We start from the raw sequence: 24,393 nt of genomic DNA, 5'->3' as shown, positions 1-24,393 counted from the left end.
CCTCGAACGTTGTTGAATGACTAGTCAACCACTTTGCCCATCCCTACTGCACAGAAAACCACAAGACCTAGTTTATCTTCTGCCTAGGTTTTGGCGTCCCACAGAGAAGCGTAAGCTGCTGTGCTTGTGGTCTATGCTACACATGCATCGGCGACTGTCCCACCACATTTGTTGCTAGACAGCCTCTTACTCTTCAGAGACATAGCATGCAGGAAATGCTGTTTTTAAAAAATGCATGTTACTGTGTAGACATGAGGGAGAGGGTGTTGTGAATAATCCAGTTAAATAAACCCTTTATTTAATTTATTTCTGTGATTTTCATTACGCCTATATTTAATCAATTAGAGATGAATAAGATCATGTGACAAAGTTGTACCAAACTACAATTTTTGTTGTTGTTGTTGTTGTTTTGTTATATAATCTCTTTCTCATGTACTATTTTTAGGCAGCATGTGCAGTATGCAGGGTTGGTTTTTAATTTAGCTTTTTTTTTTTTTTCAGTCAAGTTTATTTCTGTTTTAGTTTTCATTCTGTAACTATTAGTTTTTATTAGAGTTTTACTCTAACGTTTAATGGTTTGGGATCAGTAAAATTTGTTTTTGAAAGAAATTAATACTTTTATTCAGCAAGAATGCATTAAACTGATCACAAGTTACAGTAAAATTCATCAGCTTTGCCATCACACAATATATATATATATATATATATATATATATATATATATATATATATATATATATATATATATATATATATATATATATATATATATATATATATATATATATATATAATATATATATATAATATATATATATATATATATATATATATATATATATTATATTAAAATAGAACATTTTAAATTATAATACTATTTCACAATACAGACACCAAACTTTTGGTAGTGTATATTATTTCAATAACTTTATATCAAATTATCTCATTTAAATATTGGCATTAAATATCTGAGGTCAGTCAAGTGTTAATGCTAGTGTTGTCTATAGTGTCATTTTCATGTTAAAGTAAAATTAATTTGAGGTCATTTTTATTTTTTATTTAGTAAGTTTTGGAGTCATTTTGGAGTTTGGGAAAAAAATACTTTCGGAACCAGTGCCTCTGAAAAAGGGGGCACTCTATTACGTGTTCAGTCTATATGTGTGTAGTGTTTCTTTACAAAGTGACATCGCCAACTACTGGCCTGGCAGCATAATACAGCGTTCTGGTAATTTTCGTGGATCCGTTTGAACAGGGATCGTTTGACAGCGTTGTTGTCTGTATGTGAACGTCATCTGTAAGCACAGCATTCTAGTTAAGCACATGTGTGCCTTGCATAGTTAGCATGCATCCATTTAATAGATGTTCAATACACACAGACTTTGCTCTTTGAAAATAATCTCTCAATGCAGATGTTCTTTGCTTGCTGAAGTAGATATCTTCCTCTATAGAATGATCTTCTCAGTCCCCTGTTGGTGACATTTAATGTCTCAGCTGCTGTTCTCCCCCTCAAACATGTCCTGACCTGCCTCGCTCCCAGCGGTTTTGTCTTTTCTGAGCTGACCATAAAAAGTCTGTATTTAGCGCAGCGTCTAAACCCTCCAGAACATAATTGTTCTTTGATTTTCATGCATCAACAATACACTTCACACACCATATATGCATTTGCGTATAGCAATGGTGGGATACATCCTGTTTTACTCTTCCCTCTTGATTTTTCCTCAGAACTTGTACCAGAACAGGTTTCTCGGGCTTGCAGCTATGGCCTCTCCATCTCGTGTATCTCAGGGCAGACGGCGATGTAAGGACCCGATTCGGCACAGTTTCAACCCTGAGCAGTTTCCCAATGTGGACTTCCAGAATGGCGTTCCTGAGGAGCTGGCGGCGGCCGTGCTGCGTTCCACCAGCGACACCGACCTCGTGACCTCCCACTGCCGCTCCACCCTCACCGTCAGTACCTCCAGCTACACCATTGGTCAGACGCAGGACATCACCCTCAGCTGGGACATCAAGGAGGAAGTGGACGCGGGTGACTGGATTGGCATGTACCTCATTGGTAAGCGTGTTTTCGTTTGGTCATGTTTTATGCTGCAGGTTGAATGTTAAATGGGATGCCTTTCTTCACAATATATAAGTCTCTGGTTTCCCCAGAATGTGTCTGTGAAATATCAGCTCAAAATACCCCACAGATCATTTATTATGGAGAATCTCACTCAACCAAAATGAGGATTGTCAGTAACGGTGTTCAGCCTTACATTGTTCAAACCGGAGTCGACACTGATGGAGAGACTCAGGAAGAAGTTACAACTTTTAGAATGAAACTGGACGTTTCTGAATGGTTAGTGTATAAATGTATGTAGTTGTTGTGGAGTTGATTCGGCTCATTGTCTAGCATGTGCCATCATGTTAATCTTTTGTGCAAATCCAGTGTTGAACTGACCCTCGTTTGTGAAGCAGTCCAGCGTAAATGATTTGTGCAAATATATAACCCTATGCTGACTTTCTTTGGCACATTTCCTTCATAAATAAAAAATTCAACCACGGTGTCCTCAGTGGCTCAGATGCCGAGAGTGGAGACTCTGCTTATGTTCATTGTTAGCACATCCAATAGCAGAACATTTGTTTTAGTTTTTTAAGTTACATTAATGGGCTTTTTGTGTCTTTATTCAGAGAGGACAGTAGACAGCTGACAGGAAAGCATTGGGTGGAGAGAGGGGGGCAGGATCAGCAAAGGACCTCGAGACGGGAATTGAACTCGGGTCACTGTGAATGCCTTTGCGCCATATATCTGCACACTAACCACTAGGCTATCAGGGCAGGTCATCATCAGTCATGGGCGGGGCTTCTGGTATCTGGAACCGCTCATTTGGAGAGACTGTTTATTATTTATGGGGATTATAAAAATGGAGTGGGTGGATTTTTACCATTATAGGCTGGTTGTTTACACACATCAGTGTTTAAACACCTTATAAAAGTGAATTTTGCATAATAGTCTTAGATTTAATGAATATTTTAAAACGTTTGTGGTTCTTTGCAGCACATTAAGGTTCTTAAGAACAATTTTTCACTGAATATGTTCTTGATGTTCTGGATTTTCAGCCCATATGTAAACATTCCAAACAATCTTAGACCCTTTTAAAGCAAACTGAACCAAGACTATTTCGGGAGGTGGTCTTTAGTATGGTTCGCTTTCAACTAATGGTACAGTTTGCTAAAAACGTGCACTGTGAACACAAAACACTCCAGGCTCACTTGATTTTTCCATTTGTGAACTGCAATATAGTTTGTTCATCAGATGCCTCCATACAAATCAGCTATTCATCATGGCTACCTTTTACTGTCACTTTTGATCAAATTAATGCATCATTTCTGAATAATAGTATTAATTTCTTTCAAAAAATATTGTACTGACCCCACACTTGTGAATGACAGTGTATTGTTGATGTTAAGTTATAGATTATTCAAAACAGTGTTTGGTTTCTGGGTTTTTAGAGCACCAGTACATAAATGGTTTTCTACTGCATATACATCTGGTTAGAAACCAAAATAATATAATTTAAAAGGCCAGAAACATCACAAGCTTTTGAAGCCCATTTCCACCTCAGTAAAGTGAAATGACTTTATTTCTCATAATTTGCTACTTTGTTTCTCATATCTGCATCTTTTGAACTCGCAGTTTGACTTTATTTCCAGATAATTGCAGCTTTTTTTCTTGCAATTGCATCTTTATATCTCACAGTGTGACTATTTCTCATGTTAAAGGTGCACTATGTAACGAGCGAGTATAATGAGCGAGTACATCATGAATTCATCTTCTAAGCCATGTTTTTGTCTTATCATGAATCACTTATAATAAGTGTTATATTTGGATTATTTTAGACTGAACAGGACGGCAACTGCTGCAGAGTATCCCAGTCGCAAGATGCATGCAGTTTTGTTTATTAACCACTAGAGCTTACATAGTGTACCTTTACACTTTCATCTTGCAATTGCCGATATGATTTTTTTTACTCTGAAGTTGAAATGGACTTCCATACAAGCTGATTTTTTTTCATTGTAAAAACATGATATTTGTGTGATTATGTGGTACTTTTGAAATATAATTTTATTTCAGATAGACAATAAAGTGGCTGGAGTAGTTCTGCAGCACAGCAAAAAAAGAAACAGTCTGTCCACCTACAGTAGGCCTCATGTTTCCGGCGTAGACAACTCTGAATTCTAATGAGAGCAAAGTAATATATATAGTTTTGACACGTGTCTCTGGTGTTATAAAGGTTCTCAGATGGCCTTTAAAGGCTGTTAATGACTTTTGGCTTTAATTTGAACCTTAAAGAGTGAGTTTTAAAGTTTTCTCATCTTTTAGAACTCTCATGAATGAATAATCAAGAGATGCAATTATCTGTATGCCATAACATGTGAAGAATAAGATAAGAGGCTTTTCTTTACTCTTTCTCTCTCTTAAGATGAGGTTCTGTCAGAGAACTTTCTGGACTACAAAAACAGAGGTGTGAACGGCTCCCACAAAGGTCAGATCGTCTGGAAGATCGAGGCCAACTCCTACTTCGTAGAACGTATGTGCAGTTTTAACCGTACAATGCAAATTAAATGATGCAGCATTATAGACACTTATTTCCCACACACAGGATGCTGTTGGAGCTGCTTAAGATTTGTTGTGGCTAACGTTTTTGTATGGCTGCTATGGTAACAAACAGCATATAACCACTTCCATACTAACAATTTGTTTAAAGATGTTTCAAGTCAAGAAGTGTGACGAGAAATTCGCTCAGGTGTGACACTCATTTCATAGCACTCAATGTCATGCATGACGCTCGTGGTGATTTCAGCCTCTGCCACCTCACTATGTGAGGACTTGAACTTCATCTCCAGAGTTCTAAGAGTCACTTCATGAGCATTTTACCATTTCATCTGAGAGAAACTATCATCATATCTTAAACACACAGACACTCAACGGTCTTAACTGCAACCTGTCAAAATAATAGTTCGGTTTAACTTGAAGAAATTGTGACAGAAATATATTGTACAGTAAAATTTAGCTATGTCTAAATGTATTAACAATACTAACACTAATAATAAAAACAATAATAAATTATTATTATTAAAATTTTATTTTTTAAGGAATAATCAATTTTTCTTCCATGTTTTAATTTTAAAAGTAAATCTCTGTTGTGCAACACTTTGTTTGACAAAAAAGTTTGTTTAATTTCATATGATTAAAAGATAAAGTAATGTTTCATGTCTTCATTTGATTGTCGAAAAGAAATAAATACTCAATACAGAATTTCTGGAAAAAAATAAAAATAATAATTATAATGATAAATGTTTTTATGAATTAAATTAATTAGACATGCTTTTTTGATTATAAAATTTTAATTAAACCATTAAAATGGAATGGAATTTTAATGAAACCATTAAAACAGAAAACAGAATTTGGTAAAAAATAAAATGGAATTTCAGGGGAAAAACGTATTTCATAGGGCCCTAAAAATGTCATTATTTTAAACTAATAAATTGTTGTTAAATTGCATACATTTACATGGCTTATATGCTGTTTCTTTTTTCCTATTTGTTTTTGTCTCTTTTACTGATATGGATTTTTTACTAGAGGGAAAGCGTGCCTACATACAGACTCAAACTCATCGCCTACTAGAGCACCATGACTTATTAGAACAATGTCTGCAAAATTCTATACTATATATATATATATATATATATATATATTAAAAGTAATGTTAAATTTTATATTATTTTTAATATTATTAATATTAAAATATAAATTCTGGCCATTATTTGGCAAATAGCAAGCCAGATTTCGTTTATAACAACATTTTCTTTCCTGCGGTGATGTGTTTGCTCTAGAAAGAGGAAGTTGGGGTGGGATATATTTAAGGGCCCTTTAAAAGAAAAAAGAAAAAAACCCTGACATTCAGCTATTTTTGTTATGAACGAAACTAGTGACGAATATTTCCAGACACTTCCTTCGCAACCAAATGATGGTTGGGGGCCTGAAAAAAGTAAGCGACCAATACACAGACAATGTAGGATTGGCTACTTGCTATTTCTAGTTGGTGACATCATTTATAATTTTCTGGGTGGAAATGAATTAGACACCTTCTAGACATCCTTTTTTGGCTCCTGTGAACAAGATGAGATAAGCATATCTGGAAGAAAAAGAAAATGTAAATATGTAAAATCTGCAAAAAGTTTCTTGCTGTGACCTTTGACGTTTTCTGTGCTTTGCTCTTTTTCAGTGGAAACTAAGATCTGTTTTAAATATTATCATGGAGTGAGCGGAGCCCTTCGGGCCACCACACCATGCGTGACTGTGAAGAACCCCTCCGCACCGGTGAGCGAAACAAGAAACATTTAGATTTTTTAATTTTTTTTGTCATGGTTTAAATGTCCAGACATTATGCCTTTTAATTGAGCCCTCATGAGAAACGGACAAATCATGTGACCTCATGATGTGTGCATCTCTGCAGCGATTCTGTTGCATGATATTACAGATGTGAGGAGAATGCAGCTGTTTTATCTTGCGTCACATTTCATCAAGAGTTTTCAAGAGCAGAATAGTCTGTGCCATCTGTTTCTCAGAGGATTAACGTTACAGATAATCTCAGGTTATCATTCGAGGGCTTAATAAAGGCCTACCTCCATAGCCACAGAGTGAACCAAACTCTCTTTTTGTTTCTTAAAGGTAAAGTGTGCCATTTTCAGGACAAAATTGATATGTTTTTCACCTTAACATTTTATTTCCAATGTGAAAGGAGCAAATTTTTATCAACTCCACAGAAAATTAGTCTTCCCCACACTTAGGTTCACATTATATCATTCATTTTCATTTAAGTGCCCCTATTATGCTATTTTAGGTTCTTAATTTTGTTTTGGAGGTCTCCTACAATAGGTTTACATGCATCCAAGGTCAAAAACACTTACATTTTAAAAATAAAAAAGGTATTTAGGACTTTTTATCTCACAATTCTGACTTTTCTTTTTGCAATTGCAAGATTTAAACTCGCAATTGCGAGTTTATATCTGACTTTTTCTGACTTTTTTTCTCAGACTTGTTTATATCTCACAATTTTTACTTTATAACATGCAATTCTGAGTTTATATCTTGCAACTCTGAGAAAAAAGTCATTTTTTTTCTCCTCACGATTGGTAATTCTGACTTTATATCATGCAATTCTCACTTTATAATTTGTGAGTTTATATTTTACAACCTGAATTCCTGAAAAGTTGGGACGTTTTTTTTTTTTTTTTTTTAATTTTTTTAAATTTTTTTTAAAAATAAATGACTTTCAAATCACATGAGCCAATATTTTATTCACAAAAGAACATAGATAACATAACAAATGTTTGAATGGAGAAATTTGTACAATTTTATCTACTAAATGAGCTCATTTCAAATTTGATGCCCGCTACAGGTCTCAAAAAAGTTGGCACGGGGGCAATAAATGGCTGAAAAAGCAGGAAATTTTGTAAAGATTAACCTGCGAGAACATTTATCAACTAATTAAGTTAATTGATGTCAGGTCTGTAACATGATTAGCTATAAAAGGGATGTCTTAGAGAGACAGAGTGTCTCAGAAGTAAAGATGGGCAATCTGTGAAAGTGTATAAAAAGATTGTGGAATACTTTAAACACTATGTTCCTCAACATCAATTTGCAAAGGCTTTGCAAATCTTATCATCTACAATGCATAACATCAAAAGATTCAGAGAAACTGGTGAAATCTCTGTGGTGTAATCCCTCAGATGATAGAAGACATTACTAAATGGGCCAAGGAATACTTCCAGAAACCACTGTCGGTGAACACAATCCGCCGTGCCATCTGCAGATGCCAACTAAAGCTCTAAGATGCAGAAAGGAAGCCATACGTGAACATTGTCCATAAGCGCTGTCGTGTCCTGTGGGCCAAGGCTCATTTAAAATGGACTGTTTCAAAGTGGTCAGACGAGTCCAAATGTGACATTCTTGTTGGACGCTGTGTCCTCCGAGCTAAAGAGGAGGGAGACCTTCCAGCATGTTATCAGCGTTAAGTTCAAAAGCCAGCATCTCTAATGGTATGGGGGTGCATAAGTGCATATGGTATGGGCAGCTTGCATGTTTTGGAAGGCACTATGAATGCTGAAAGATATATAACGTTTTTTGAGTAACATATGCTCCCGTCCAGACAACGTCTATTTCAGGGAAGGCCTTTTTTTATTTCAGCAGGACAATGCAAAACCACATACTGCAGCTATTACAACAGCATGGCTTCATCATAGAAGAGTCCGATGCTGAATTGGCCTGCCTGCAGTCCAGATCTTTTACCTATAGAGAACATTTAGTGCATCATTAAACAAAAAATACATCAAAGATGACCATGAACTCTTCAGAAGCTGGAGACCTATATCAGGTGAGAATGGGACCAAATTCCAACACCAAAAGTCCATAAACTCATAACCTCGATGCCCAGACGTCTTCAAACTGTTTTGAAAAGAAGAGGAGATGCTACACCATGGTAAACATGACCCCGTCCCAACTATTTTGAGAGTTGTAGCAGGCATCAAATTTGAAATGAGCTCATTTTGTGCATAAAATTGTATAATTTCTCTGTTTAAACATTAAGCTGTCAGCATATGTTATCTATGTCCTATTGTGAATACAATTTTGGCTCATGTAATTTGAATGTATATTAGTTTTCATTTTGTTAAAATTTAAAAAACGTCCCAACTTTTTGGAATTCGGGTTGTACGAACAGCTATATTACACATGGTAATATCCAAAAAAGCATATTAGGGGCACTTTAAACATTTTATATTTTTGATCATTCATTGTATTTCAGAGTAATAAGGACTTATCTTTCTCTCTGCCTGTCAGTTTCTATCAGACCCAATGTCAGATTTCAATGGAAATGGCTACACAGCTTTTGCGTAGTATCAGCAGCAATATCAAGATCAAAATTTGCATCAGAACAGTTTTTTCAGAACAATTTTTTGTTCTCAAACTTCAGCTTGCGACATTTTTCAGGCAAATGAATGTGTGAAGAACATATTTCAACACAATTCAAATTCAACACAGCTATTGGCTAGTTGCATTATTAAGAATTGCTGTGTAATGCAAAGCTTGAAGTGCAATGTGAGAATGGTAACATCTGACCTGAAGGAGTCAAGTCAAAAGACAAAAGTTTTACAAAAGAAACTCTTTAATTTCTGTGGCACATTTTTTAACCTTAGTGAAAAATTTACCTTTTTTCTTTTTTTCTCTTGCAATGAGGAATAAAATTACAATTTTTAATGCTATGATGCTGTGAATGATTTGCAGGAAAACTGTTCTGACGTAATTTTGGTTGTGATATTGCTGCTGATATTGTGCAAAAGCTGTGTAGCTGTTTACAATGAAACCTGACATATTTTACACTGAATTTTCTGCTATCAGGTTTTTAAGCCAGTTGCCACAGACGATGTACCTCAGAGTCAAGGCAGAAGAAGACTCATCAGCTTCTCTCTGTCAGGTGTGTGTTTCCATAAAAACTGGCATGACCAGACAGTTGATCATTAATCTTTATCAATATTTATGGGGCTTCTATATTTAGTGTATCCAGGGGGTTCCATTATTGATCCAGTGCTTGCAGTCTCCTGTAAACAACTATAGGAACATGTTTACCACAATTACTTGTTTCGTTACTTAGAAAAACAAAAAACAAAAAAAAAAACAACTTCCGCAAGGTACTTCTTGGAAACCAGTGTTCATCTTTATTGAGCAATTTAAAAGAATTTAAGATGCAAATTTGGCCCTGGTCACGTAATGATAAATAAGTATGCTCCATTCTATTCTATTCAATATTCTATTCAATTCTATTGATATATTGGCTGATAAATCTAAATCCAAATTTATTTTTGAGAGCCTGATTACATAAGTTTCACAATTGAAAGCCATGTCCCAAGCACACAATTATAATGTTCTCATTATAATTTTATGTAGCCTAAATGACAGACTTGCACTGCACGTTGCACATGTGATTTCAATCATATTTCAAGCAATTCAAAACCATCATGGTGAACAGTGCGCATCTAAAGTGTCTCAGCTGAAAGAAATAATCCATTATTTATCGGCTTTAATATATGAGTCAAATTTTCTTTCCAGGCCGATAACGATAACATTAAAAATAAACATATATTGGCTTACTGATATGGTGGCCGATATATTGTGCATACCTAGTGTATTCTTTCTGTAAAATTTTTTTGCTCTGCTATGTTCTGTTATGTTTTATTCTATTCTGTTTTGTCTATTTTGTTCTGTGCTGTTTTGTTTTACTCTGTTATATGCTATTTTGTTCTGTTTTCTCTTGTATTTTCTTTCTGTTCTGTAAATTATTTTTTTTTTGCCATGTTGTTGTATGGTATTCTGTTCAATTCTCTACTTTTATATGCTGGTTTGTGTCTTTCTGTTTCTTTTAATGCAGTTATATTCAGCCTGTTCTGTTCTTGTCTAAAAGACACTTAATATCCAGCAATATTATTAATTTGACTGCATGGAGAACAAAATTTGAACTGAATTGAGCTGAATAATTACACTGTTGTCTTCGGCTTTATAGTTGAATCAAAAAAAAAATATATATTAAAAAATTATTAAGTTTGCAACATCTACACTATTATTGAACTGAATTGAATCAACATTGAACTGACTAACAACATTATTGAATTGAACTTGTTTCCAGCAGAACCAGTAGAATTCGAATCGGTCTCTTATTTGAAGTTTGCATCATTAATTTAGTTATTTTTTTTGTTTATCACTGTAAAGCTGCTTTGAAACAATTCCTATTGTATGAAGTACTATAAAAATAAAGGCGACTTGACTTCTAATTCATCCCTCTGTCTTTATGTTGTGGTCAGACTTCCAGGCCACCGGGCTAAAGAAAGGCATGTTCTTCAACCCCGACCCCTACCTGAAGATCGCCATCCACCCTGGCAAGCATAGCATCTTCCCTGCCCTGCCTCACCATGGCCAAGAGAAGAGATCAGGCATCGTCTGCAATACCATTAATCCCGTTTGGCAGAGGGAGGTATGGGAAACAAATAAGCGCATACACACACTAGATTAAACATGCTCATATATAAATCCTTATCAAACAATATCTGGTCCCACTGTTATTTATTCACAGATGTTTAACCCAACGCTGTCCTTATGTGCTTTGAACAGAGTCCACATGGAATTTGTCATGTAAATCCTTCTTTCTGCAAATAAACTTATGCGTCACTGGAGAATATCAAACACGGCACACTGTCCTGCTCACTGACGGACAGGATTTTTGAATCTTTTTCTATTTTCATTTGTCAACATGTCATCGTTGTTGGGCTGGGGTTTAAGAACCAGTTCTATTTATATTAAAAAAAAGGGAACTGTTTGATTTGAGTCGCAGACAAAATCGTTGGTCTAAGATGGCTTACTTACTAACAGACCAAGCTAGAGACAATATAGATACACAGTTTTGTTTAATAAATGGTACTAATATATATAATATACAATATACACTACCTTTCAAAAGTTTGTTTTTAGAAGAAGTCTCTTCTGCTCACCACGGCTGCTTTATTTGTTCAAAATACAGTGAAAACTGTAATATTGTAAAATATTATTACAATTTAAAATAACTGCTTTCAGCATCACTACTTCACTTTTCAGTGTCACATGATCCATCAGAAATCATTCTATTAAGCTAATTTTTTGCTCAAGAAATATTTCTGATTATTATCAGTTGAAAACAGTTGTGCTGAACAATATATTGGTGTCACTTTTGATTATTTCAATACATCTTTGCTGAATAAAAGTATTCATTTATTCTATCCAAACTTTTTGAATGGTAGTAGATATATAATTAGGATTAATTATTTGGTGCTTTATCAAAAGTATTTAAGAAACCTTAACCATATAACCATAATTGTTAAATGGATTGAGAATCAGAATTGTTAAATTCCTTACGATTCCCATCACTACATCTTTTTGGTGCAGATAAGATGACATCACCTGCATTTGATGGGATTGTTTTCATGTTGTAGAGTGGTTGCTTCTGGATGATATTGTCTACCACTAAGTGCTCTTATTAGATTCGTGATGAGTAGACGAGATCACCTTACAGCGGAGGATTGCAATAGGTCAAGATATGGGGAATGAATGACAGAGAGCGGGTTTGTTGCCTTACTATCAGTATTTGAAGAGATATCTTTTGGTTGGTGCTGTATCTTTTATAGGTGATCATAATAGCTTAACTTCAGTCCTTAATTATTATAGGTTAAATTAAAGGGGACCTATTATGCGCCTTTTCACAAGATTTAATGCAAGTCTCTGGTGTCCCCAGAATGTGTCAGCTCAAAATACCCTACAAATCATTTATTATAGCTTGTCAAATTTGCCCCTATTGGGTGTGAGCAAAAACACAGCGTTTTTGTGTGTGTCCCATTAAATGCAAATGAGCTGCTGCCCGGATGCTTTCAAAAGAGGGCGGAGCTTTAACAGCTTGCGCTTCGGTTGCTCAACAACAACAACAAAGTAGGAGAATCTCACGCAGCCAAAATGATGATTTTCAGTAACAGTGTTCAACATTACACACTAACTAAAGTTAAAAAACTGAAATCATAATCAAGGACCCCTTTAAATAAACCTGTTGAAAAAAAAACCATAAAGGTCAATAGACATGCTGTGCATCAACTGCCCATACAAATCATATTGTTTAAAATTATTGATGTTGGCACTGTGCACAGCACAGCCGATCTCCATGCCAAATATTAACACATACTATATAAATACTTGGGTGGCTTTTACAGCCATTTGATCTGTTTATTTTTTATAAGTAAAAAAACAAAAAACAAAGACAGTTTCCTGAACAGTGTCTTTTACACCAGCGACATCCGTCTATCCTTTGATGAAGAACGACTTCTCACATTGCATACATTTTACTTTCTAAACTGAGCAGTTGTTTGTTACCAACAAGTTTATTTTTCATATTAGGTTGTAAGTTCTACTTGAAATGATTGCAATCTCTTCCTCTGTGTCTTTGTATTTCCTTCTCGTAGCGCTTTAATTTTGTGTCTCTGCCCACGGATGTGTTGGAGATTGAGGTGAAGGATAAGTTTGCCAAAAGCCGACCCATCATAAAGCGTTTCTTGGGCAAGTTGTCCATGCCAGTGCAAAGATTACTGGAGAAGCATGCTATTGGGTATGTACTCAAAGATAATCAAACCTAAACTAAACTGAAAGAGAAACTTTGTGGAATTTTTGCAGTTTTGATTTGTTATGCTATTGAATTGCAAGGTGCTTGTGTTTTTTTTTTTTAATAGTGATCGAGTTGTCAGTTACACTCTGGGTCGGAGGCTTCCAACAGAGCATGTCAGTGGCCAGCTTCAGTTCAGGTTTGAGATTACCTCCTCCATCCACCCAGGTAAATCCAGTTTATATTCTACCTTTTATTAAACATAATAAATCCATAACATGTTCATCTCTAGAATACATCCTCCTTCCTGAATAAAAGTATTCATTGTTGACCCTAAACATTTGAGCATTAGTGTAGTTAATTATAATAAGCCATCATATTATTGGCTTCTAATACTGGTCTAATCAAACCACTCATGGTAACATTAAAAACTCACATGTTTGCCAGTATATTGTGCATCTTTACTAAACGGTATTGTCATTTATATGTTGTACCACATTGTGCACGTAGGTCACAGATTTCTGTCCTCTCCACAGATGATGAAGACATGTCCCTTAGTACAGAGCAGCCAGTGGCAGCAGCAGAAGCTCAAGTCCAACCTCAAGCTGAAGACACCATGAGCTTAGACCAGGGGGCCCCAGAGTTGCCCTTAGATGGAGATACGGCTTCTGTAGAGATGCCCATGGACGTTGAATCCGGGCAAAGCTGTGCAGCTGAGGAAGATGCCACAGAGGAAGAGCCTTTAGAGGCAGAACAGCAGGAGGCACCCGCCGAGAGCCACGAACAAATGGAGCAAGGTGAGACCAGTGTAGAAGCAGAAGAGACAGCCCAAGAAGAGGCAGAAAATGATAGTGCCTTTGCTGAAGAGCCTGCAGACTCTTCTGGAGCTCCTGCTGGAGCCGAAGAGGAGGTGGACCCGCAGCCGGTTATGGAGGAACCAGAGGTGGATCTAGAGGAAGGCTGCTCGCTGAGGATCAGAACCACACCGAGACGGAAGCCGCGGCCCTGCTCTCTACCCGTGTCTGAGCTGGAGACGGTCATCGCTTCGGCCTGTGGCGAACCCGAGACGCCACGCTCCCATTACATTCGAATCCACCACCTGCTGCACAGCCTGCCGTCCACCCAAACTCAACCAGAAGATGCGGCTGGGCCTGAGCCCAACCGGCCTCAGGGTGTAGAGGAGGAAGAGGAGGAGGAGGAAGAAGAGGGTGTGACACTTGAGCCTCATGCTTTAACACCCAACGGCCCTCGCAGGACGCTGCCCCGCAGCCGCTCGCACGAGCGCCTGTCCGACCTCATTCAGATGCTCGATGGAGAGGGGCAGCCGCTCGGGGCTGAGGGACAAACCGGAGTTCAAAGGTCACCAGGGGAAAGCGAATGCGATTTGAGCCCGGTGCCCTGCTGCAGTCATATGGCACATAGGGCGTCGGGCCCTGTGCGAGCGCCGTCTCTAGACAGCGCACGTAGATCGGAGAGCACTGTGTTCTCATCGCAGGATGATGAGGATGAGATGGACAGGGTGAATGGCATTCTGGGATTGGAGGCAGAGATGGGGCAAGGCGCTAAGGGCCGGGAGCCGGGGGATGGAAGCTGCCAGTGGGAGGAGGCGCCGGACAGTCACGTCCAGAGCCCACATGGCATTATGGGTAATGGAGAGTCACCTGTAGCAGGTCCAAGCAGCAGGAGTGAGTAGACTTCTATGGGTTTTCATGCATAGATCATGTGTTTTTTTTTTTATTATTATTATTTTAATAAGGTCTAGGTTTCCCTTTAGCTAACACTCTAAAGTATCTATGAAGAATGCCCTGGATTGTGTTTGTGGTATGTTTAGGAGAATGTCCTTTGCCTTGTAACCATCCTGCAGTGAGCCAGCTTCCAGCACTACGGCCCGACCCACATCACTATCCCACCATAGATGAGCCGCTGCCCCCGAGTAAGTTCTGCTGTCTCATCATGCACTGTAATGTTTTCAATGTGCTACAGGTAAATCGCCTATAGATTATAGAAAGGTATCAAAATAATAATAATTATATATAAAATAAGGCTTCATTAGTTAACATGTTAATTCATTATTAACCAAAATGACAATGAAAAATACTTATAAAGCAATTATTAATGTTAATTTCTTAGTTAAAGTTTAATAACATTACTAAAATCAAAAGTTGTTACTATTATTTAATGGACCTGAGCAACATCTAACAATTACCAGTTTTGATCATTGTTAGATGTTAGGTATTGACAAAAATAATACCTTCTGTAACAAAACATTCTTAATTATAGTTAATGCATCAACTAACGTTAAATAATGAGACCTTATTGTAAAGTATTACCTGTTGTTCTTTATAATTCTTTTGCACATTAATCTGTTTGAAACATTTTACTTTAGATTTTTTTTTTTTTTGTGTATTGTGTTATTGTATTTAAATGTTCCGAGTTCTTTTTGTTATAAGGAAAATAATTCTTAAACCTGTTATGGTATGACAAGTCTTTTTTGCAACTAATTTCACAATACCGTAGGGCTGGGCGATATATGGAATGCTTTTGTCACGCACATTTCGTCAGTAAAGCCGGTTCCCTGATTGCCGCTAAATCGCCATCACCTGCTTTCAAATGGAGCAGCATTTAATAGACAGAGCCGTAGTTCACTGATAAGCCACGCAATATCGCGTTCAATATCGATATGAATCGCCGTCGATATTGAACGCGATATTGCGTGGCTTATCAGTGAACTACGGCTCTGTCTATTAAATGCCACTTCATTTGAAAGCAGGTGATGGCGATTTAGCGGCAATCAGGGAACCGGCTTTACTGACGAAATGCGCGTGACAAAAGCATTCGATATATCGCCCAGCCCTACAATACCATATACCGTGATAAAAGCTTCAGCAATTATCACAACATGAAAATCTGATACCGTCATGTGCCTAATATACACAGTACACACACATATATTATGTAAACACAAACTTTTATTTTGGATGCGATTAATTATGTTTAATAGAAATCCTTTGTAACTCAGTGCTGTCAAACTATTTAAAATAAATGCTGTTTTTTTTTTACTTTGTTTATCAATAGATTCATTCAACAGTTTCCACAAAAATATTAAGCAGCACAACTGTTTTAAACATTGATAATAAGAAGAAATGTTTCTTGAGCAGCAAATCAGCATATTAGAATGATTCCTGAAAGAACATGTGACACTAAAGACTGAAGTAATGATGCTGAAAACTCAGCTTTGACAGTTATTTTGAAGTGTAATGATATTTCACAATATTACTGCTTCTATTGTATTTTTCACAAAATATATGCAGTCTTGGTAAACATAATAGACTTTTTACAAAAACATAAAAAATATATAAATGTATAATATGAGGTCCTGTATCTATTACGAAACATCAAATACTATATGAGCAAAATGTTACCTCACAAAAACGTACATAGCAAGACATTAACCCATGCTTTATTTATTTGCAGAATTATTTTTTATACATTTTGTTGCCTTTTAAATTGGAAATTGGATGGAAGTTCAGACGAAAGTTCAGTTGTTAAAGTTGCAAAATATTGCATCAAATCAAAATTGTAAAATCCATCTAAATGAATCACTTTCTTCTGGTGTACCTCCCTTCATTGCACTTCAAAGCTGTAGGGAGTCAAAATACAACCACTTGGACGCAAATACACAAACATGAGAATTTTCATTCTCACTCTCACTAACCGACACTGTGAGATTTCAACACTGATTACCTATAATGCGTAACCCCTTCAAGAAAGTCTGCTTTCAAAGACATAATTTCAAAGGCAGCTTCTGTCTGTCACTTCATTTTCATAATGCCGGGGTGTGTGTTTGTGTAGTGTACCACAAATGAGTCAATCTGAAACATCCTACATTGAGGGAATTTTTGAAATGTTCTAAATAATGAAGTCACTAAATAATGTACTAATTGAAAATGTGCACTAGTATTTTTTTAAGCAGTCAACCTTATATTAAATACTTAAAGGGTTAGTTCACCCCAAAATGAAATTTCTGTCATTAATCCAAACCTGTAAGACTTCCATTCATCTTTAGAACACAAATTAAGATATTTTTGATGAAATCTGAGAGGTTTTTCATCCCCCATAGAAAGCAACGTAATTACCACATTCATGGTCCAGAAAAGTATTTAAAACATTGTTAAATTAGTCCACTTGACTACAGTGATTCAACCTTAAAGTGATAGTTCACCCAAAAATGAAAATTTGATGTTTATCTGCTTTCCCCCAGGGCATCCAAGATGTAGGTGACTTTGTTCTTCAGTAAAACACAAATGATGATTTTTAACTCCAACCGTTGCGGTCTGTCAGTCGTATAATGTGTGTCAATGGGAACTTCGTCTATAAGAGTAAAAAAAACATGCACAGACAAATCCAAATTAAACCCTGTGGCTCGTGACGACACACTGATGTCCTAAGACACGAAACGATCGGTTTGTGCGAGAAACTGAACAGTATTTATATTATTTTTTACCTCTAAAACTGTCCAACTGCCCTCCACATCCGGTTGGTGAGGTCAGAAAACACGTTCTGATGACAGAAGTGATGTCTTTGATTCAATGACTGCGAGACATCACTTTTGTTGTCAGAGCACATTCAGACCTCACTAATGATGTAGAGGGCAGTTGGACATAGTGGTGTTTTAGAGGTAAAAATTATATAAATACTGTTCGATTTCTCGCAGCAGGCCGAACGTTACGTGTCTTAGGACATCAGTGTGTCGTCACGAGCCACAGGGTTTAATTTGGATTTGTCTGTACATGTTTTTTTTACTCTTATAGACAAAGTTCCCATTGCCATGCATTAAACGACTGACACACTGCAACAGTTGGAGTTAAAAATCATCATTTGTGTTCTACTGAAGAAACAAAGTCACCTATATCTTGGATCCCCTGGGGGTAAGCAGATAAACATCAAATTTTCATTTTTTGGGTGAACTATCCCATTAATGTTATGAAGCGACAAGAATACTTTTTGTGCGCGAAAAATAATTCTCTCCCTTGTCATTCTCCTACGTTATTTACGTTGCAGAGCTTCCAGGTTCTATGTCAGAACACTGGCTCAGTATTGGCCAGCTTCTATGTCAGCATCACGTGCAGCTCATGTGAACAGGGTCGGCCAATACTGAGCCAGCTTTAGTCACGTGGACTATTTTAATGTTGTCTTTACTACCCTTTTGGACCTTGAATGTGGAACTTACGTTGCCTTCTATGTGGGATAAAAAATAAAAAAAACTCTCAGAATTCAACAAAAAGATCTTCATTTGTGTTCAGAAGAACGAAGGTCTTACGGGTTTGAAACAACATGAGGGTGAGTACTTAATGACATAAATTAAATTTTTGGGTGAACTAACCCTGTAAATATTTTTGCCTGGCAGACCAAAATATCGGCTTGGGCGTTAAATGTGTTTTTGTGTTTTGTTTGGCATGCTTAGACTGGGAAGCCCGTATCGACAGTCACGGTCGTGTTTTCTACGTGGATCACATTAACCGGACCACCACTTGGCAACGGCCCACGTCCGCAGCCACGCCGGATGGCCTGCGCAGGTCTGGCTCCGTCCAACAGATGGAACAGCTCAACAGGAGGTAAACAACACTGTTTATCAGCCGTTACTTTTCTTTAATGACAACAGTCTATTGAGTAAACCATAATTATACACTTCTTTTACAAAAAATCTGGAATTCAGATCAGTTGTATTGCATTAGTTCTGACTCACAGATCTGAATAAATGAGCTATTGTACTTTATGAATGCACCAACTTGTTCCTTGGCAACAGTAAACAGCCTACATTTGCAAGTGGTATATTTAGCACTAAAGGGATGCTGTTGCTGTAATGAAAAGAAATGGGAACATAACAGTAATATCTACAGCAACCTCTGTAGTGATTGCATAATTCAAAAGCAATGATTCATTTTCTCACTGTCCTGGGTTAAATGCTGCTTTAAGCACAACCCTATCTGGACAGTCCATTTTTCTATAAAACAAGTATGTTCACATGGGCTTATAATCATGCACTCTTTTGCCACCTACAGGACAAAACATATAGGAGGTTTGCAGAAGTGTGTTTCACTTTAGGTTTCCACTTAGAATGAAATTAAAGGTTATTTATTTAATGGTCCACAAGCAGTGGATGTAAGATTTAGATTATTTTTTAAAGCACACAAAGCTTTACTGTACCATCAAGCAGCATAAGCATAAGCATACGTGAGGGCATTTGGATAGAAATAGTTAAAGGATTCTTTACAATGGGAGTCCTACTGTACTGATATTAATAACAACAATCCTCTTGTTCACTCGTCAGGTACCAGACCATCCAGAGGACGATGGCCACAGAAAGGAGAGACGAGGAGTCAGGCAGCCCACGCAACGAGAGAACAGCCAACACTGAAACAGACTCGCCTCCACAAACCACTGGTAACTTCATATACTTTCTATTCACTTCAATTCACATTTATTTGTATAGCACTTTTCACAGTTAATTTTTTTTTCAATTAATATTGTTTCAAAACAGCTTTACAAAAAAATGCATGTTTCTACATTACTATTTAGAGTCATTTGTTATCAGAGGTGACTGTGTCAAAGTAATGTCTATATGTAAAAAATGTACAGTTCTAAGACAAATAATGCAGTTAGCTAATATGATGTATTCATTTAGGCAGAAACAATGAATTTATTAAAGCAATTATTACAAGTTGTGATCATAATGATTACAGTATGTAGAGAATTTGGCAGTGGTACATGTTGATTCAGAGTTGTCGTCATTTGAAGTCCTCGCAGGGGTTGGCGTCATCTCTTCACAGGTGTTGGGTTGTCTGAAATCTTCATAAGAGTCTGGATCCAAAATGGAGCCGGCGTACTCTCTAGTTACCTTGAGATGGGGATCCGGAGGTAGAGACCGAAAACCAAATGGAAAAAATTAGCATAGCTGCTGTTCATAACATTTCAGGCAAAAGATAATCATGTGCATTTCATCTGATATAGCTAAAGACAAGGTTATGAGGTGCATTATGTGAATGCTTGGTTAAAGAGATGTGTCTTTAATCTAGATTTAAACTGGGAGAGTGTGTTTAAGCCCCGAACATTGTCAGGAAGGCTATTCCAGAGTTTACGAACCAAATGTGAAAATGCTCTCCCTTCAGTAGACTTAGTTATAAGGTACTACCAAGAGATTTGTGACCTTAACTAGCGTGATGGATTGTAGGGCCATAGAAGATCTGTTAAATACACGCTTTATAGGTCAGTAGCAATACTTTGTAATCGAGACGGAACTTAATATAGGTAACCAGCAGAGAGAAGATAAGATTGTGTTTTATTTGATCATGGTATGATCATTATATGATTTCCTGACCTGGTAAGAACTGCATTTTGCAGCTGCAATTTTGACCTAACTGTAAGACAATCGCCTAGTAGTGCATTACAGTAGTCCAATCCATGAACTAGCTTTTCTGCATCAGAAACTGATAATATGTTCCATTGCTTAGCAATGTTTCTGAGGTGGAAGAAGGCTGTTTTTGTAAAATATGAAATATGATTATCGAAAGACAAGTTGCTAATATAACACCCAGGTCTTTAACTGTCGAGGATGAAGTAACAGTACATCCTTCTTGATGCAAATTGTAGATTCTATGTACAGGTTTTTGGTCCAATAAGTAATACCTCAGTCTTATCCGAACTGAATAGAAGAAAATTCCGTCTATTATTTAATAGAAGAAAATCCAATATTTTATGTTTAACACTCTGGATAATTTACAGATTTCATTTGGTCGTGATAAAATATAAAACTGAGTATCTTTGGCATAACAGTGGAAAGCAATTCCATGTTTTCTAATAATATGACCAAGAGGCAGCATGTACATTGAAAATAGCAAAGGGCCTAAAACAGACCCTTGCGGCACTCCATAATTTACCGATGTTAACTTGGATAATTCCCTGTTTAATTAAACAAAATGGCAACAGTCATAGGTACGATCTAAACAACGCTAATGCCTGTCCCTGAATACCGGTGTAATTTTGTAATCGATCTAAGAGTATGTCATGATCTATTCTAGAGTGTTGAATTTAGCACTAAGATCAAGTTAAACTAGTATTGAGATGCAACCTTGATCAGAAGCTAGAAGTAAGTTGTCTGTAATTTGAAAGTTTCTGTGCAATGATGGGGCCTGAATCCAGACTGACATTTTTTATAGATATAATTTTTTTGCAGGAGTTGAGTGGACACAATTTTTTGGGGTGTATTTTATACCTAAATGGAAGATTTGAAATGGGTCTGTAAGGGTGTACTCACACTAGGCACTCTGAACCATGCCCAAGTGCGTTTGACCCTCAAAGCCCATTCATTTGACTAGTGTGATCGCTCCGTTCCACGCCTGGGCATGGTTCGTTTAGCCGTCCCAGAGCACGGTTCGGTTGGGCTAGGGCTCAGTTCAAGGCAACTGTGCCTAGTGTGATTACATCCCATGTCCTATATATGTAAAGTAGTTGTGCTTTGCAATTCTTGAAGGGCGATAATTGAGGCTGAATCATAAAATGCTGTCAAAGGTTGTACGTTTACAATTGTTTCTGATGCTTTCGATTTTCGCAGTGAAGAAATACATAAAGTCATTACTACTGAACTGTGATGGAATATTCAGATTAGGTGATGTCTGTTTATTTGTTAATATAGCCACTTTTTAGTAAATAAAAAACCTTGGATTGTTTTGGTTGTTTTCTATTAGTTTGCGGAGGTGCTCAGCCCTGGCCGCTTTTAGGGCCTTTTTATAACGTGACATACTGTCTTTCCACGCGATTCTAAAGACCTCTAAATTAGTTTGTTTCCATTTGTGCTCTAGATTACAAGTTTCTCACTTGAGAGCGCGAGTAATACTGTTGTACCATTTTTTTAATCTGATAGGTGCAACAGTTTCTAATGTACTAGAGAAGATTTAAATGCAAAAAAGGCATGGGAGTCTTATTTAAAAAATTGTGATGTTAACTTAGAAGTACCATATTTTTGGTTGAGCAACATAATGTAAATTTATATAGAAGTCATAAATGGAATAACACGTTTATATTTATTGATTTAAACGTGAATATGTCTATGGAAGATTATATTACTGTATTATGTACATAGAATCACAATGCCAAAAAAGCATTTTCAGTAATTTTAACTACGTTTGGAAATCAAAATAATGAATAGATGGAGAACTGATGGTTGTATTTGTGGTACACAGCCGCAGATCAGTTGCTCATTGCAAACGCTTCTTATGTGAAAGCACAACGAGCCTGTGCTTCTTCTGCACTGCATACATACACACTGCACACAAAGTATGTATGAAACAGGTGTTACCTCCAAAAGTGAACATAATTTGCTCACCATCATGTCAACCAGTTTTAGTCTTTTTCTACAAAAAAAAAAAGTTATTTTGCACAATATCCAATGCAGAATTCTCTTTTCCAGGCCATTTGATAATGCGTCCAGCTACCAATTAGAGTATCATTTTCTTAGCGCCATTTAACACATTTTACCACGTTTAAAACGTTCATTTGCAGAATTATGCAGATTTTCCACACAAAACCCTGCAGATTCCATCAGGGCTTGCTCATTTGCATGTATCAAATGTAGAAAGTAACCAATATCTGTGAAGTTCTTAAAAGCACAAAAAGCACCTTAAAAGTAGCATATATGCTATCAGGTCTTCATTTCAGGCTTTCTTTGAGGAAAATCAATCAAGGACTGAAAATCAAGACGTTAGTAGCTTGAAAACTTGGTTTCTGTCATTTGAAATCTGGTGTGTTTATGGTGCATGTGAGGCTTTGTTTGCATGCAGCCAAAAGCAGAGTACATTAGACATAGAAAGACGATAAAAAGGAACTGCACAGACCTCACATATCTTGTGAATGTGGCAGTTTTGACCGTACAGAAGCATAAACGAGATTTTAGAGCTGAGTCCAAAGGCAAGATTTTAATTTTAGGTTAACTGTCCCTTTAAATAATTTTTCTTTCATTTAAGAGTTGAGGAGAGACGCACCATGTTCTCCAGGTCATTGTCAGAAGATCACTTTACTGCTGCAGAGTCCAGCAGTCAAATTCATCACTCACCCAGAGTTCTTCACTGTGCTTCACGCAAATTATGTGAGTTTCCACCACACTACACATTTATTTATTTTTTAAATCATTATTTTTTTCTCTATAGATTAGATTATTTAAGTTACACTCCTAGTTTGGGGTCAGTAAGATTTTTTTTTTTAAAGGAAATTAATACTTTTATTAATCAAGGATGCATTATATTGATCAAAAGTGACAGTAAAGACATTTATAATGTTACAAAAGATTTCTATTTCTAATAAATGCATCACATTTTTCACAAAAATATTTTGCCGCACAACTGTTTTCAACAGCAGTTTCTTGAGCACCAAATCAGCATGATTTCTGAAAATTCAGCTTTGCCATCACATGAATAAATTACATTGTAAAATATATTAAGATAGAAAACAGTTATTTTAAATTGTAATAACATTTCATAATATTACTGTTTTAACTGGGTACTTGATCATATAAATGCATCGCTGGTGAGCAAAGAGGCTTCTTTCAAGAACATTAAAAACTCTTACCAACACCAAACTTCTAAAAGGTAGTGTATGTTTTAATTAAGAAGTTTATGCTAATGTTATATTAACTTTCTCCTTTTTTATGTAGGGGGCGTATCGTATGTTCACCAACAGCTCGTGTCTGAAACACATGGTCCTGAAGATCAGGCGGGATGCTCGAAACTTTGAGCGCTACCAGCACAACCGTGACCTGGTGAGCTTCTTGAATAGGTTCGCTGATGCTCAGCTGGAGCTGCCACGGGGCTGGGAGATCAAAACGGACCCACAGGGGAAGGTACATGACAGTTCCTAACAGATCACATCACTGTCCGTCACAACATTATTTCAACTGTTTGTCCTCCACTTTTCTCTGCAGTCGTTCTTCGTAGACCACAACAGTCGTGCCACAACCTTCATTGATCCCAGGATCCCCTTGCAAAACGGCAGACTGCCCAACCACCTGACTCACCGCCAGCACCTGCAGAGATTACGCAGCTACAGCGCAGGAGAGGTCAGACAAACTCGCAATCTAGAGGAAATTACTTTTATGTAATATTACAATGTTTTTACTAGTTCATTTATTCTTTTC

General features: G+C 36.8%; 1 protein-coding gene across 1 annotated transcript in view; it reads left to right on the top strand.

Moving 5' to 3' along the window:
- Positions 1-24,393, top strand: part of hecw1b (HECT, C2 and WW domain containing E3 ubiquitin protein ligase 1b) — a 44,485-nt gene that overhangs the window by 7,535 nt on the left and 12,557 nt on the right. The window contains exons 2-15 of the mRNA XM_067362223.1: positions 1,723-2,053; positions 4,461-4,568; positions 6,267-6,361; positions 9,440-9,515; positions 10,897-11,066; positions 13,072-13,214; positions 13,336-13,436; positions 13,745-14,893; positions 15,040-15,141; positions 18,673-18,823; positions 19,540-19,652; positions 23,228-23,349; positions 23,914-24,099; positions 24,181-24,315. Of these exons, the coding sequence (XP_067218324.1) occupies positions 1,723-2,053; positions 4,461-4,568; positions 6,267-6,361; positions 9,440-9,515; positions 10,897-11,066; positions 13,072-13,214; positions 13,336-13,436; positions 13,745-14,893; positions 15,040-15,141; positions 18,673-18,823; positions 19,540-19,652; positions 23,228-23,349; positions 23,914-24,099; positions 24,181-24,315 (2,982 nt within the window). The remainder of the gene's footprint in view (positions 1-1,722; positions 2,054-4,460; positions 4,569-6,266; positions 6,362-9,439; positions 9,516-10,896; positions 11,067-13,071; positions 13,215-13,335; positions 13,437-13,744; positions 14,894-15,039; positions 15,142-18,672; positions 18,824-19,539; positions 19,653-23,227; positions 23,350-23,913; positions 24,100-24,180; positions 24,316-24,393) is intronic.

This window comes from Chanodichthys erythropterus, chromosome 16, assembly GCF_024489055.1.
Source record: "Chanodichthys erythropterus isolate Z2021 chromosome 16, ASM2448905v1, whole genome shotgun sequence".
NCBI classification, from domain to species: domain Eukaryota; kingdom Metazoa; phylum Chordata; class Actinopteri; order Cypriniformes; family Xenocyprididae; genus Chanodichthys; species Chanodichthys erythropterus.
Note: the sequence above shows the minus strand (reverse complement) of the source record. Positions and strands in the feature narration are given on the sequence as shown.